The sequence below is a fragment of the Tachysurus fulvidraco genome, chromosome 23, assembly GCF_022655615.1.
Source record: "Tachysurus fulvidraco isolate hzauxx_2018 chromosome 23, HZAU_PFXX_2.0, whole genome shotgun sequence".
NCBI lineage: Eukaryota > Metazoa > Chordata > Actinopteri > Siluriformes > Bagridae > Tachysurus > Tachysurus fulvidraco.
In genome coordinates, this window is record NC_062540.1 from 14694586 (window position 1) to 14711334 (window position 16749).

The following is a 16749-nucleotide window of genomic DNA, read 5'->3' on the forward strand; positions in this document are numbered from 1 at the left end:
TTATAGTTATACTTGAAACGTTTGTGTTTCTGATCAAAAGATGAATGAGACAATTTCCTGATATTCACATCACTTTGGTGGAAAATCACACATTTTTATATCCATTGCTGCACTAACTGGATCAAGCTGAATACCCACTTTAGTGTTCTTCTTTTGTTATGCATTTCCAAGCTTGTACTGCAGCTTCTATCAGTTGTTTGTTTTGGTTAACTTCAGTCACTTCTTCAGGAGGTGAAATGCTGCTCATTTAATGTCTGGTGATTGACTTGGCCAGACTAAAACTTTCCACTTTTTTCTCCTGATGAAGTCCTTTGTTTTGTTGGCAGTGTGCTTTGAGTAATTGTCTTGATACACAATGAAGTTACTCTCAATTAGACAATTTATTTCTCTGTAAAATGTCAGAAAATATGTTTCTGCTGCCACCATGAATTACATCATCAATAAGATTTGTTAGCTTGGCCCAGAAGCAGTAGTGCTGGCCCAAGCTATGACACTACCTCTTCCATTTGTGACTGACAAGGTTTTATGTTTTGGATCTCATGCAGATCCTTTATTTCCCCAAACTTTGGCATTTCCTTTTCTATAGTAGAGGTTAATCTTGGTTACAGAACTATTGTGGCTCATCTCTGCATTTATTTGTGAACTCCAATCTGGCCTTCTGATTCTTACTGCTGATGAATGATTGGCATCTTGTGGTCTTTATATAGCCTGTGTATTTCTGTTTTTGAAATCCTCTTAGAATGGTCAATAGTGATAAATAACCCTCTAACCTGTGGAGATTGTTAGTGGTGGCACTGAATGTTGTTTTTGGGACTTTCTTCTCAACTTTCCGGAATGTGTCTGCTGTTGTTGAAGACCCTGATATATTCAGTGTATAGCAAAAAAACAAACAAACAAACAAACAAAAAAAACTATCCTTGTAGTAAGTATAAAATTGAGTACATTTTAGTTTAAAAACTGTAAAAAAAATTTTAAATAAAAGTTACAAGTTAAAATAATAACAATAACAATAATAATAATAATAATAATAATAATAATAATAATAATAATAATAATAATAGGGTCAAACGTCATTTTAAGTTTTACTTTTTTTATATGGTCTTGTTCTTGAGTACGTTTTTGTTCTGTTCTTGAAAGCATTTTTATTTTTATTATAATCAAATAAATATCCTTCTGAAAACTGCAAAAAAGCATTTGTGAAACTTTATCCAAAAGTTTTCTCTACAACTATTCGGTGGGAGTTGTGAGAGATGAATAGAGAAGTGGTTCCCCTTTGCCGTATGTCTGCTTTTGAACAGAGGCAGCCTGCACTCTTTTGTTTTCACTTTCAATGCTCTTTGTTTGCTTGTTTTGGGAGCTCTCGACTTCAGGATCCTTCTGATTGGTTTTCCTTTAGGAGACCGATGACGCAGACAGGCTCTGATTGGTTAGCTTGGAGAAGTCTTCTCAGTCCGGCAAGTTTTCTCTAAGTTATGCTTTCTCTCAGGAAGCAAAGTTGAATGAGTTTGAAAGCTGTGAGAGTGTGAGAAGTATCGGGATCACAGCCAAGATGAAGCTGTGTAAAACCTTTCTCGGTGAGTTGACTGGTAACATTTTTAAACGTTTACTTTCAGCCTAATGCTTTCGCTTCCGGGTGTTTAACAAGGCTTTGGAGTGATTTGACAGAAACATTTTACACCTTGTGATGATTGTGCGATTCTTTATAAACTACATGTGACTAGTAATAATAATAATAATAAATATGTAGTATTTTGCTACGTCAAAATAGAAGGATGTTTTTAGAAATATACGTGTCTGGTTATGTCTTATGGTTTTCTAATGAGCCATATCAAAAGTCTTAACAATAGATATGGAACATTGACATTACAACAATATACAGCATTATAGAGATATTTTTAAAGATGTATTATAAAAATATAAGTTTCATGTTCATATATTCAACTAAGCCGAATAATTTCATCTGTGTGCTGCAGGAGAAAGTTTTTTACAACTTTCACAACACAATTGCACGTCCAGACAGTTCTCAAACAAAGGGAACTTTTGTTCCCAAAGGGGATTTTGTGTCTCAGCTCTGTGGGGACTTCAGACCACTGCTGTATAGACCCGTTAAAAAGTTTGTATGAGGGAGGGACTTAGATTAGTCCATCTGTCCACGGAGAAGGAGGGGTGCAGGGCCATGGGCTCCTTATTCGCTCAGCTGGCACGTATGTAATATTTATACACGGTCCCTGGCCCTGAGAAACAGACCGCGAAGTTAATTGTATGCTGGAGCAAACACGGCTGTCCATCTGTAGCAAGGTTTAGGATGAGACCGGGTTCAACCAAGTTCCAGCTGGTAACCGAAGAACTTTGGCCTGATTAAATATGCAGGAACATAGTGAAGAGTTTTTTTTGTTGGTTTTTTTTTCTGGTCACAAGAGCGATACTTGCTCCAGAACTTTTTATTTATTTACTTACTTTTTTATTTATAAAGTTACTCAAATCGCATAGAACAGATTTGCATTCCATATAAACTTTTTCCCCACATTCATATATCACGTATATGTCATATAAACACTTAAGTGTAGAGTAATATTTGCAGTGCATATTTTTGGACATTTTCGTTTGGTTTCATTCTCGTCTCCCAAATGTTTAATTTTCCTTTAATTGGTTTTGACCCTTAGTGAGCAATCGGGATATGTTCATATACCCGGAATCAAAAAAGACAAAGAATAGTGAATATATAGTATAATGAATAAGCATTAAATGTAATCACAATATATTCTGCTAACAATCATTAACTGAAATGTAGCAAAATTGATCGTATTGCATTTCCCTTTGGCTGTGCCCTATTTTATACAATTATAGGTCGTGTTGCTGAATCTAGGTCTGCTGTACATAAAATGTATCTCTGCGCATGATAAAGTAGTTCCGGCCCATGTTCCTGATGATTTTTTAAAGGTCGTAAAACCTTTACAAGTGAATAAAAATATATATTCAAGATGTACATGAAGTAGTACATCCGATCATTTGTCATTAATTTGGTTGAAATGATCACCGGTGATGGAATATAAACAACTTTTTTCTTCTCTTAAGTGAACAGTCGTTCAATGTAATGTAATATTCCTATTCTCTGTGCATTAGAGGGGAAAAAACAGTTCAGGCTTGGTTGCAATGATGCTTTGTGCCTCAGTGGAAGCTGCACTGGGAAAGAGCTCCTGTCCAAGGTGCTGAAATATGCTTGAACTGTCTAGCGTGCTGAACTTTAAAAATAGGCTAGTTCACTCCTAAAAATACGACGATCTGCATAATGCTTTGTAATTGTGGCTTTGCAAACACGGCAGAATAACGTGTGTATGATTATTTGTATCAATGTGTATCAGATCGTGTTTTAGTAATTTGCTTGGGTTATTTTATTACGTTTTATGTCAGGTAAAAAATCTCATCTTCATCTCATGATGAAGCTTTTTGAGATGTGTTTATGTTTAAGGTGTGTGTATACGTGCGTGTGTTTGGAGGGTTATGATGGAGCCCACCCCCTCCTGTATTGTACATTTTACTATGATGATGTCACAGCATTGGGCAGGGGAGGGGTGAACAATGGGCCTGTGAGCTAAAGGTAAGTTCATATTATTCTCGCCGACAAACGTTATATAGAATTGTTTTGACGCCTATTTGATAATATTCAAACATCAACATTGGATAGAAATGACAAAAAACCCTAATATGAAGAGGTTTCGCACCAGTCTTGGTCGGATTATTTACGGTTTCTGACGGCCAAGGCTTTTATGAAAAGGCGAAGCGGAACACCACTGAAGTTACAGCTACAAAGAGCAAAAGGCCGCTTGCATCTCATCGTCGGAAGCAAAGCAAAGCTTGCGGTAATATCATACCGAGATGCGGTTTATAAATGCTGGTTGAAAATGTTTGCGTTTTCAGTCGGTTAATCTTCTGCCTATCTGTCGCGCTCGGTTGTTGTCGTTTAATGGACGCCGGCTCCGTAATCTTTTAAAGAGACATGTTTCGACCTGGTTTTCTCCTGCCTCGTTTTCATTTTTTCATTTTATTTTTTTAAGACTGAAGTGAAATACTATTTTGGGGCTAAATTGAAATATCGAGATATACTATAATACCAACTTTCTATGGGCTATATTCATATAAAGGAGTAATTAAGACAGGTTACTCGCGTTTGATCATTCTAGCTGTGTCGGAGAAGTCAGATTGTTGGTTTGTTGTGTGCTACTTTCAGAAATGCGGGCCTGAAATACTGTCAGTATTTGTCCATGACATGAGCAATGCTAGTTTAAATACATTACTGACAACACAACCTAGTGAAGTTTGTTCAGCGTCGACGGAATATAATACGGATGATTGGACGATAGTAATATACTTTACGTATATTACAATGTCAGGATATAGAAATGCATGTGAATAACGAATAAAAACATTTCGTGTGCTTTCCAGTTGATTTTGTAATTTGCCAAAACTTGCACGTTAAATCTAGGTACATTAAGTGTTTTATTTTATTAGTTATTATTCCGAGTTGTTAGATCTGTATTGTGTTATTAATTGCACTATAGGTCATGATTTTCATTAGATTTCCTGTAAATAAATATGAAAATAATAATAAATAAATAAATAAATAAATACAAATAAATAAATACAAACAAACAAATAAATAAATATGCACATTTCGCTGTTGACAGCCTGCATCATGATCATGAACGGTGTTTTACTAAATGCTCTTTATGGCTGTGCGGTTATGAAGTAGTTGTGATCAGGTTCGTGTTTCCATTAGGATACTTGCTCATCTCCATCATGTATGCTTGGTGAAGGACTAATGGACTTTTTTTTTTGCTGTTTGGATGATGGAAGTCACTTAAAGGCGTGGGTTGCGTCCATTAGCCTACTTTATTCGAGGCTTACCATTTTAGAATACTATCTTACCCATCTTTCGTATCTGGTTTTGTTTGCTTTGGGTTCTAGATTCTTATAGAAAACTAGTTTGTTAACTTTTTCGCAGGTCTGTGCATCAATTCCACAGTTTTTACATTTCTTCCTGTGACCCTGACGTGACAAAAACTGTATATAAAAAACATCGAAAAGTGATTGCTTAATTGCATTGTATTTTGGATGTGACAAGTGGCCGTTATGAAGATTTTGTGTCTCATGGAAAATGTTTTTGAAATTAAATGTTTTTTGAAATTCATTGGCACATAATATGTCCTATTTAATGCCGTGAGAAATTATTCAAAAACTTTAAGGGACAAATCGTTTTTCGTGTGTGTGTGTGTGTGTGTGTGTGTGTGTGTGTGTGTGTGTATGTGTGTGTGTGTGTGTGCGCGCGTGCGTGCGTGTGTGTGTGTGTAATGGCGGCATATTTCTCTGGGGACGCCCCCACCCTCTTTCATGGGAGCACCAGGTGCCAGCAGAAACCAAATCGCAGTGCTACGTAATAATGGCCGAATGGAACAGCTGGCTCGCGCTCGCAGAGCTGTTCATTCACAAGACAGAACGTGTTCCATTCAGAAGTGCGCGTGCACGACATGTTCCACCGCCCGTAGAGGCCACGCCCTCCCTAGTGACAAATCTCAAGAGTCATGAACTTACTAGTTTATTATAGACGATTATTTAGTATACAATTTTACAGATGTAACTTAGTACACATTTTATTCACACCACACTCTGAGAAAATAGTTGTATTAGCATGTATTCTACTGGTTTACTATATTCTAACGTTATTATTCTGACATAAAATATACTATTAAGATATAGACTACATTAAATATTACAGAAATATTATGTTCTAGAATGCATAAATGATCAAAGTTTGTTCTATTGTTGCATAATTTCAGATATCTAGAGTTTTAGTTCTAATTTCGATATTGTTTTAGGAGTTGAACATTTCTGTCAAAGTAATAACATTGAATGTGGTCATCATCCACTAAATTAAGAAAATGCTCTTGTACATCTGTTTAAATAATGTGCAAACTTTCTGCTGCTAGTTATCCATAAGCACAATAATATGATTTGTGCGTAAGAACAACAGCAAATAATTGTATTTGTAGGTGAAAGCAAAATTCTCAAATTTCTATTCACAGTTTTTTTTGGAATACTTCCAAATGGCTGCATGAGAGACAAAGTCTCCTTTCAATGGGTTTTATTTACATTATTTTGACTATAGTCATGGTCCAGCAATTCCAAATTCAGTTCCGAGAGTCTTCTGCTGAACCTAACAGTTAAGAACCCCTAAATGCACCAGAACTGTAGTGACAGATATTGGAATAGATTAAACAGGGTCTCTCCAAAGAGTGGAGAGGGAAATGGTTAAACACACAAAGGCACAAAGTCACTGAATCATCCTTATTGAAGAAGCTCACAGAAGGTGATTCAAAGATATTTGCCAAAATTATAAAGCAGGCCTGTATAAAATATAGTATACATTGTGCTTAGTGAGTAAACTACTCACTGTGCCATAATATCTTTCTTTAACTCATCCTGTAGAAAATGAGTTCCACGGGCAGCTGCTGAGTCAGAGGTGGACAAAAGGGGACCGGATCAGCAGCTGGGAGAGCAAGAGGAGCAAAAGAATCAAAGTGAGAAAAATATGAAAAAGATATGCAGATATCTGTATATTTCCCAAATATAGAACAGTTTCTTTTTCATTTCTTATAATGAGAGCTATCATAACCTTGAGTTATTCTTCTTACCCTTGTCATGTAAAGTGCTACAATCTGATATTTTTTAACCCATAATGACTTTGCACTGTTCACATTATTTCACTATTATTATTCAGTTGTGCTCTTTTTCTTCTAAATCATTGCATTCCTTGTGTAGTAGTTGAAGTATTTCATTCTTATAGTTTCTCTCCCACATCCTCTTCCTAATCCTCTCGCTGGGTCATGTTATGCATCTCAGAGGAACTCACTGGAAGTGTATTATTGATTTTGCTGTTTCACAGAGTGTAAAGTATACACAGAGCCACTCTAGTTACTATAGCATCTCACTGCTCAGCGAACATTAGATATTTCACTGAAGGAGGACAGAATAGAGATCTTGTTATAAGGAATTCTGTTCGAAACGGCTGTTAAAAAAAGACATAGAGAAAAGAAAAAGCGACAGTAAAACATCGAATTTAGAGCAGAAATGACAAATGTTAATAAGCTGAGTGAAAACATTTATGTTTTCATGTGCTATAGATGAGCCAAGACACAGAGGATAAAAGGACACGGACACGCTCAAAAGGCATCAGAGGTGAGGATAGTTCTTTATATGCAATGTGATACAGGAAACCAAAGACAAATCTTCGATCTGTCTGGCCTATTTATGTAAAACCTGCAAGCTACTATATGTGATATGTGCATGTGATGTGATATTTGTGTATAATATTTTTAGTAATAAAACATAAGGAACATCTTTTCCCTTTTCTATCATAGTTCCTCTTGAGCTTGTGGGACAAGAATACAGGTTTGTTTGTTTTTGTTTTTTTATTTGATAACAATTTTATATAGTTTAAACATACTAAATAACAATGTTCTATAACCAAAAAATATGTCTTTTTATACTTTTAGTTGTCCAACTCCAGGATGTGATGGCTTGGGTCATGTCAGTGGAAAATATGCTAGACACAGAAGGTAATATAAATGAAAGGTTTGTCCGTCTTTGACAGGCAATGTCAGTTTAATTTGATGCATATGACTTTCATTCTAATGACTGTTGGTTTTTGTTCTGTTCATCCCACAGTGCATTGGGTTGTCCATTAGCAAAAAAAAGAAAACTCCAGGAAGCAGAAGAGAACCAGTCAGTCTCTAAGAAGAGGCCCAATCCCCTGAAGCTGGCAATGGATGATGGGTTCAATGCAGATAGCGATACAAACAGTGAAACTGAACCAAAGGATGAAACAGTAGAGTCTGATGAAGACACAGAAGATAAAGAGGAAGAGCCTAAGAAGGACCATATATCAGAGCCATTGACAGGTATGAAATAAGATTATTAGGATTCGCCAATTAGTTAATCATAGTGTGTTAGTCACACACGTGAATTATTATTATAAAACCCACTTGGATTATATTTTCCACAGTCCTACACCTAACCATACACTTGTTGTTTCTATAGAAGTAATTTCACAAGAAGAACCTGAAGAGAAAAACATCGAAGTCAAAGACATTTCTATACCAGTAGCTGAAGATGAGTTTAAAAAAGAACACCTTGAGCCTGAAGTAACTCCCATCCAACAAGTGACTGTGGAGACTGAAAGTGAAGAGGGCCTTAATGTTGCTGAAGAGATCCAGGCCGGAGGGGAAGAGGAGGGAGACGGATCAGAAGATATGACGGAAGAAGAAAGAATGACTCAGCAGCTAAAAGCCTCTGACGATCCTGTGCAGATATCCGAAGGAGACGGTGAGGAGGAGGAAGAAGAAGAAAATGATGAGGAGCATGAGACCCAGTGCTCAAGTCAGAAGAACAATTCAGACCATCAGTACTTCAGTGGAGACTTCAACAAAGTCCAGGCCAAAGAAACTGATGAGAAATTGAATGATCAGGAAGATGATACTGATGAAATGGAAGAGGAGGAGGAGGAGGAAGAAGAAGAACAGGAACAGGTAGAGCCAAGAAACTCTACCAGCACTGTAGCCACTAGCTTCTCAGCTCAGGTATCAGAACCAGATGCCATGACGGATAGTGGTGAAAAACCAAACACCCATTTAAGTGAGGACGAGGAAGCAGAGGAAGAAGAAGAAGAAGAAGATGAAGAAGAAGAAGAAGATGAAGAGGATGCATCTAACAAAGCCTCACCCACTGTGGTCATAGAACTGCAATCTGACGACGAGGAAGAGATTGAGGAGGAAGAAGAGGATGATGGTGAGGATGAAGGGGAAGAAGAGGTAGATGAAGCAGAAGATGAGGAAATAGACAGCGTGTCTCACAGGTCAGAGGTGACAGATGAGTCTGAATCCTATGACATGACACGGGGAAATCTGGGCCTACTAGAGCAGGCCATCGCAATGAAGGCTGAGCAGACAGCACGCAGTTCTGAGGAGAGTCGGTCTCCGGAACAGCAGAGCTACCACAGCGCAGACGAGAGGAGCAGCAAGATAGCTGAAAACACACCACGCAAAGGATACTATGGTAATGGTACAGTCAAAAAGCATGCTCTTTATCTGTGGCTGGACTCCGTTATGAGTTGCAGGGATAGCATTACACCACAATCAATCTGAAAAATACTAGCAAATTGTTAACATTTTTGAGCTCATGTATTCAGAAGAGGGTAGTTAGTGCTATATTAGTGTTTTCAGATGACCTATGCCATAGCATGAGCTATAGTTGTAGCTGTAGCTGTTGTTTAATAAGGGATGGCTAGCTAGTAAATGCTGCTAAATATTTCACCCCTTAAGCTTCCAGGACTCCCAGAGGTACATAGCTTGTTCTAATCAGGCTGGTGGTAGCTTTGTGGTTAAGGGTTGTGCAAGTGAGCTGAAAGGTTATGATTACAAATTCCACAATTGTCACACTATCCCACACAATTGGGGCCTTGAAAGAAACTCTAGAGAGGAAGAATACAATGGCTTACTCTGTGCTCTGATTTTAAACTATCTTTTAGTTAGGTTGTGTGAATATCTGAAGCATTTCATAAACATGTCCAGCATTTTTAAGCCATGGAGCTAAAACTTACATTATACAGCTTTGCTTTTTTAAATTTTCAAATAGTAAACAACAGGTGGTCTTTATATACATATGTGCTTTCTTCTTGCTGCTCCACTTTGATCATAGAAGGATCCAGGTCAGAGAAGAAGGAAGTAAAGTGTCCAACACCAGGATGTGATGGGACAGGTCATGTGACTGGACTGTACCCTCACCACCGGAGCCTTTCTGGGTGCCCACATAAGGACAGGGTACCACCTGAAAGTAAGTACATTATCTAATATACATTCTATTATGGATTCCTAATATAAATATACCTATTGTTATATTCTTAAATCTATTGCATCCCTGTTCTGTTAAATTGATTTCACACTGACTGTGATTTTTTTTTTTTGCTATTTGCTTAGTCTTGGCCATGCATGAAAATGTGCTGAAATGTCCAACACCTGGGTGCAATGGCCAAGGCCATGTCAACAGCAATCGCAACACACATCGCAGGTATTCCTCAGTCTGCTAATCAATATTATCAGTGAATCATTGCGCAAAATGAATTAACAATCCTAATAAACAGTATTAATTACATTCATATAATTTTAAATTCTCTTTTCAGTTTATCTGGCTGCCCAATTGCTGCTGCAGGGAAACACTCAAAGAATTATGAGAAGCCATCTCAGACCCAGGCTTCAGTCAGTGACCAAGCTGTTGGTGGCTCTAACTCGGACAGAGTACTCAGGTAAAACATCGATCTCTTCAGTATACCATGTGAAAATGCAAATCATAAAATGAGTTAAGAAAAAGTGGCTTTTCAAGCAATTTGTTTAAAATTGTTTTCTTATCACATCTACTACAGGCCCATGTGTTTTGTGAAGCAGTTGGAGATTCCTCAGTATGGTAGCTACAGGCCTAATGTGGGACCAGCCACTCCGCGAGCAAACCTGGCAAAGGAGTTAGAGAAGTACTCCAAGGTGTCCTTTGACTATGCAAGCTTTGATGTGCAGGTGTTTGGGAAGCGTATGCTTGCCCCAAAGATACCTGTCAGTGAAACCTCACCTAAAGCCTTCAAATGTAAGTTTACTTTACCACTTTAGCCACTTCATCTGAGACAGTGACCTCAGCATGCTATGACATTTAATGGCAATTTTTTAAAAAATGTTTATTCGTAGCAGATTTTTAAATTCACAGTAGATATTGTTTGTATTTGTGTCGTTGTCATGATTAACAACAAAACAAATTTTTCTAAAGCTTCCTCACCGAACCAGAACATATCAGGAGGTTACAACAAGAGCAGCTCTTCCTCCACCTCCAGTGGATATGATTATACCCACGATGCTGAGGCTGCACATATGGCTGCCACTGCCATCCTTAACCTGTCTACTCGCTGCTGGGAAAGGCCAGAGAACCTCAGCACCAAAAATCAGGACCAGACCAGCAAAGTAAGTAGCTACACTCCGACCCTTAAAAATCCTGTTATGGGACTAGCGTTGCATAAACTGGAGGACAATGTAGTCCTATAGAATGCTAACGGTTGCATATATACATATATATGTTGAATTGTCAAAAAACTAATTATCTATTTCTAATGATCATCTGCAGGATATGGATATTGAAGTGGATGAGAATGGCACCCTGGACCTCAGCATGAAGAAACCCAAAAGAGAAGGTGTGACGTCACCTGATCCTTCTTCCTCATCATCATCTTCCTCACAACAGCTTGGAGTCACTTCACCTCACTCTGGTAATACCTACAAAATAGATGAGTGGGAGGGGCCAATAGACTACACCAAGACAACCCGACAGAAGGAGGAGGAGCCTGAAGAGGTTATTGTTATTTTATCAGCTATTCATAATATTTCATAGTATTTACAGTAGTAATAATATTATTATTCACATGCTCTATATTCAATCGAAATAGAATGATAGATTCTTTACAATGACCTATTTTATTCATTGTGCCACTTGTTTTGACTTGCAGGTGGATTACGCAATTCAGTCTTATGCTTCTTCTGATGGAGAGGATGATGACGTAACACAAGAGGGACTAGAGGACAGGAAGTACCCTGGTGAAGTCACCACTTCAAGCTTTAAGGTTAAGCTCCCATCCAAGGACAGCAAGAAAGAGCTCCTGATGTAAGTGTCCTCTTTACAGTCAGCAGAATTTAAGTAACTTTGAGTGGGACGAGCCTGAAATCATTAACTAGGTATTAATTGACTACTGAATCATAACATGTTAAACTTTGTCCAGATGTCCCACACCAGGATGTGATGGCAGTGGTCATATAACAGGAAACTATGCATCTCACCGCAGGTATAACCCAAACTATATAGTAGATCTGGTGCTTACTAATCTTACAGCTATTCTCAGGACAGCATGCCTTTCTCTTTCACCTTAACGCTCTACTAAACCTTTTCCATTTCTGTTTGTGGCACTTAAATAAATGCATCAGAAGCATGCATTTTCCATTTACTCAGACTATTACTACTATAGTAATACTGTACATAACAGCAACATCCATTATGACCATTTAAATGCTCATTACGTTGAGCCAGAGCAGAAATAACCCTAATCCCACTTGCAGAGTTACACCAGTCATACAGGAGAAATCTTCCTTTTCCATCGTGCACTCAAATTCCTCTTGTCTTCCTTCTTCTGCTCTGCTTTATTCTTCCAGTCTTTCTGGGTGTCCTCTTGCTGATAAAAGTCTTCGGACCCTCATGGCTGCCCACACTGGTGAACTCAAGTATGTCTATGCTGATCTTTCTGCTTATGAGTCTTTGCCACACTGCTTTTTCTACTGAATTCCAATTTTCTACTTTAATCCAATCTTTAATCCAATCTAAGAATTACACCAATATGCTTTATTATTCTCTACTTTGCTCTGACAACATCCTCAAAACATCTCAATTATGCTTGCCACTGCTTCTAGTCACTGGTACTTTTACAAGAAGTGAACTAGCACTGGCATCCCTTAAACTACAATAATATCTAAAGTTTCATCCAAAAAGAATAATTGTGGTAACAGGTGATGTCTCACCTGATGACTTAAAGATGTTTGGACTGACTGATAACTTTTTGACCTCCAGATGTCCCACTCCAGGCTGTGATGGATCAGGACATATCACAGGAAACTACGCTTCACACAGAAGGTACATCAATTTTATTAGTCTATCAGGATTCTACTGCAATCTAAAAAGTCTGCACAGACAATAAGCAAAGAAGCCTTGAGGGAAATGTCATTTTCAATATCAGAGGCAATATGCCTTCTACATAAGTTTCTAATACTATAATGTAATGTCCTCATCCATACTGTGTGCTGCCAGCAGGAAGCTTTCAAGTACCATTCAAACAAAATCGAGTTAGAGCAAAATGCAAATTTCTTAGTAACATTTAGCATGCTTTTCATAGTTTGTCTGGATGTCCTCGTGCAAAGAAGGGAGGAGTGAAAACAACCCCCACCAAGGATGACAAGGAAGATTCAGAGTTGATTAAGTAAGTCTCTTTAATTAAAAAAAAAAAATCACATCACCTTATTTTTGCACCCTTAACACTCTTCAGCTTTTGTTTCATCAAACATCACCATCATGTTGCATGAGCATGATTCAGTCCGAGTCTGCTGAGGTTTTACAGTATATTACAGTTCTGTTAAACCTCAGTAAAGTCAAAGCAGATACAACATTTCAACTATATGCAGTATATAGTATATAGTATATAGTATATAGCGTATGCTTGTTTTTGTAAAACAGCAGAAAAAAATCCATATCACAATTCTTGTTGTGTTTATATTGTTAGATGCACCATGCAGTTTATGTTTGTTGATGATGTAATTATTAATGTAAATATCTTCGTTCAGGTGCCCAGTGCCTGGCTGTGATAGTCTGGGTCATATCAGTGGGAAATACGCGACTCATCGCAGTGCCTATGGGTGTCCACTGGCAGCACGCCGACAGAAGGAAGGCCTGCTGAATGGTACGCCTTTCTCCTGGAAGTCCTTTAAAACAGAGGGCCCCACCTGCCCCACTCCGGGATGTGACGGCTCAGGCCACGCCAACGGCAGCTTCCTCACTCACCGCAGGTATTGCAAATGAGCCTAATAAACTGTTTTGTGCAAAATCAACATTATCACTGTTCAAGATAAATACAGCAGAATGGGATATGTCAAATTACATAAGTGGCTTGCACTCAAAGTAAAAATACAAAGTAAGCCACATGAGCAGTATTAAGACTGCATATGGAATGTTAAGGGAGAAAAACAGAATATTATGTAACTGCAATTTTCCACCTATATTCTCACAGCTTGTCAGGTTGTCCAAGGGCTTCTGCTAACAAGAAAAGAACGAGATTCCCTGGAGATGACTACATCAGCAAGAAATTCAGGGCAAGCGATGGTAAGGCATGAGGAGCAGTCATTTTGGGATAGGTGGTATATTTGGTAATCTACGCTGCAGATTTTAAAATGTGCCTTGTCTTTTCACAGTTCTTGATAATGATGAAGACATAAAGCAGCTGAACAAAGAGATCTGTGAGCTGAATGAGTCAAACTCTGAGATGGAGGCAGACATGGCCAACCTACACACACAGGTCAGTTCATACGGAGTGAACTCACTAACTAAGCTGTTCTTATGTTTGCATGTGTAGTTGTTTACAACAATAATGTAGAATCAATAGATCACAAGATATTCACTTGAATTTGGAAAATTAGATAATCTGATCATTCTGATCATCACTGGATATTATCACAAATGTGATCAAACTTTTTTTTTCAATAATTTTGTAATTTTTTTTTTTATTATTCCTTTTGATGCAATTTGGTAGATCTCATCAATGGAGAAGAACCTGAAGAACATGGAAGAGGAAAATAAACTAATTGAGGAGAAAAATGAAGCTCTGTTTATGGAGTTGTCTGGCCTGAGTCAGGCTCTTATCCGGAGCTTGGCCAACATCCGACTCCCACAGATGGTGAGTAAACTAGTGATTTATAGTACAATATGATTTGTCATTCCAAACACACTGCATACACAGCAGAGATTCTCCATACTGTCCACCACCTACTTTATCTAAACAAATTCAAAATATTAGTTTATTTGACAATTGGGCATCTCTAATTGAAATAAAGTTTATTTATTTATTTGTTTGTTTGTTTATTTATAGTTTATCGTTAAGGTATTAGCACTGCATACTAACACATTATTTAATGCTAGCAAAATCTAGTCAGACAGAATCATGGTTCATGTTTTCCATCTCCTTGAGTCTAACCTCAAAAAAAAAAACACACATTACCACAGAAAATGCTTGTACATTCGTCGCCACCCAACACAATTAAACTCTGTATACACTAATTTAGCATCATATAGTGAAGGATAAAGTTTGAACATGGGTGACCCTTTGCAATTTTATCATTTTTGTTCATCAGGAGCCCATCAGTGAACAGAATTTCGACACCTATGTGGACACTCTGACCCACATGTTCAGCAACAAAGAGTGCTATCAGAACCCTGCGAACCGAGCTCTGCTCGAATCCATCAACCAGGCTGTCAAAGGCATTGAGGTGTAAAGACCAGCTGGGATCAAAAAGAGGAAAGAGCGTAAACATCATGAGTACCATGAGAACACCAAAACACACTGTGGCTTGTAAAACAGACCAACAATATTTGCGCACTGTTAAAGGACATTCAGGTTTTGTATGTGATGATGAAGAGCACCATGAGGCCCTGTGCAGTTTAAAGAGATGGACCAAATTTGAAAATCCAATCGTGCTGCTGTACCATTTCAACATGACCCCAAAAAGTCAGTTGAGCACAGTGCTTAAATTGGTTTTTTTTTGGAAATCAACTCTTAGTGACTGGCTCACACCTGTCCCAGTCTGCCTTCCTTACTCTTCTCAGTGAATGGAAGTTGTCATGAACAAGCTGCCAGAGAGTGTGTGTGTGTGTGTGTGTGTGTGTGTGTGTGTGTGTGTGTACACATATATGTGTGTGGTTGACATTTAATGTCTGCAGGTACTTTTAGGATTCCTGGCATCCCCTTTATGGATCATGATTAGGCTGCAGCACTGCTGTTGTTTGTATGATGTATGATGGTGTTGTCTCATATTTGGTGGAAATTGGTTCCTGTCCCATTTAGAAATGTTCATAGTATTTGAAAACATAGATATTGCACTTCCATAATAGTTTGTAGTTTTGTTATCTTATTGTTATTGTTATTACTATTTAAATTTGATCATTGATATGTTTAATTTATTATTTATTCATGCCTGGGTGATTATTTTGTTTATTTATTTGTCATTGTCTATTTAAGAGCTTATTTATTTTACAACCACAAAATTCTATAAGCAGCTTTTTATCAGTCAATATAAGGAGAATAGTTGCCCTTTTGTGTTGAGAAAGAGGCAATATTTTAAAAAAATATCCACTGCAAGTGTTTTATAAACCTTCGTATTTATTTCAAAGACAGAGATTTTTAATCTCTTTTTTAAGTGCAAATATTTTTTATCAATTTTTATATTATTTTCTAATATTCTCTTTTATTTAATCAGTTTTGTTTTCCATAAAAGTATTTTGACACCGTCCACAGTGAAGTGGTTTGAACAGATACAGTATGATGTATTTATTATTATTATTATTATTATTATTATTATTATTATTATTATTATTATTATTATTATTATTATTATTATTTATGTGATATTTAAGTCAAAATTGAATGGCGCTCTTGTTGCAATATTTATTTTGTAAATGTATCTGTGTTAGTGACTGCTGCATATTGATAGACTTTTGTTCATCTGTTGGTGATACAATAAAATGAAATTCTATCACCTACATCATGTGATTTGTTTTTTAGGAATGTAACCACACGGAGAAACAAGAAATGATAGAAATATGTGGAACAATTGCATGCTAATTATAGCATGATTTCACAGTTTTATTTTTGCTGACATCTGCTGGTTGAACAAGGAAACTACAATTAAAGATATTCCTCCACGTTATTTTCTGCTGCACTTTTAGTAGTCTAACCACCTTACTTTTGCTTTGTTTTATTTTATTGAATGAAAATGTCTCAATGTTGTTCACATATATGACTGTATAAATATTGCAAACATATTTATGTTTGAACTGAGACAAAGCCATTATAGC

At 37.3% G+C, this 16749-nt stretch overlaps 1 protein-coding gene across 7 annotated transcripts; it reads left to right on the top strand.

The window, feature by feature from the left end:
- The first annotated feature begins 1442 nt into the window (after positions 1 to 1442).
- On the top strand, positions 1443 to 16574 carry myt1a (myelin transcription factor 1a). 7 transcript variants are annotated; one of them, XM_027170236.2, is made up of 23 exons: positions 1443 to 1574; positions 6484 to 6575; positions 7179 to 7233; positions 7416 to 7446; positions 7551 to 7613; positions 7723 to 7955; positions 8095 to 9108; positions 9754 to 9885; positions 10029 to 10119; positions 10232 to 10354; positions 10472 to 10686; positions 10864 to 11054; positions 11215 to 11439; positions 11594 to 11748; positions 11864 to 11926; positions 12291 to 12359; positions 12703 to 12765; positions 13025 to 13108; positions 13470 to 13691; positions 13913 to 14004; positions 14094 to 14197; positions 14432 to 14575; positions 15030 to 16574. In XM_027170236.2, exons 1-23 carry the CDS (start codon positions 1550 to 1552, stop codon positions 15168 to 15170), a joined length of 3627 nt encoding a protein of 1208 aa, XP_027026037.2. In that variant the 5' UTR covers positions 1443 to 1549; the 3' UTR covers positions 15171 to 16574. The 7 variants fall into 7 exon arrangements, with proteins under 7 accessions (XP_027026037.2, XP_027026044.2, XP_027026039.2 ...); XM_027170243.2 differs by having other exon boundaries at positions 9751 to 9885; positions 15030 to 16573; XM_027170239.2 differs by lacking the exon at positions 1443 to 1574 and adding an exon at positions 3551 to 3598 and having other exon boundaries at positions 9751 to 9885; positions 15030 to 16572.
- Positions 16575 to 16749: the final 175 nt, after the last annotated feature.

Excerpts from the sequence above, each read along its gene's own strand:
- myt1a (XM_027170243.2), top strand. The coding sequence starts at position 1,550 with ATGAAGCTGTGTAAAACCTTTCTCG. Across the intron at positions 6,576-7,178 it reads AGAGGAGCAAAAGAATCAAA|ATGAGCCAAGACACAGAGGA; the intron begins GTGAGAAAAATA and ends CATGTGCTATAG. Across the intron at positions 7,234-7,415 it reads ACGCTCAAAAGGCATCAGAG|TTCCTCTTGAGCTTGTGGGA; the intron begins GTGAGGATAGTT and ends TTTCTATCATAG.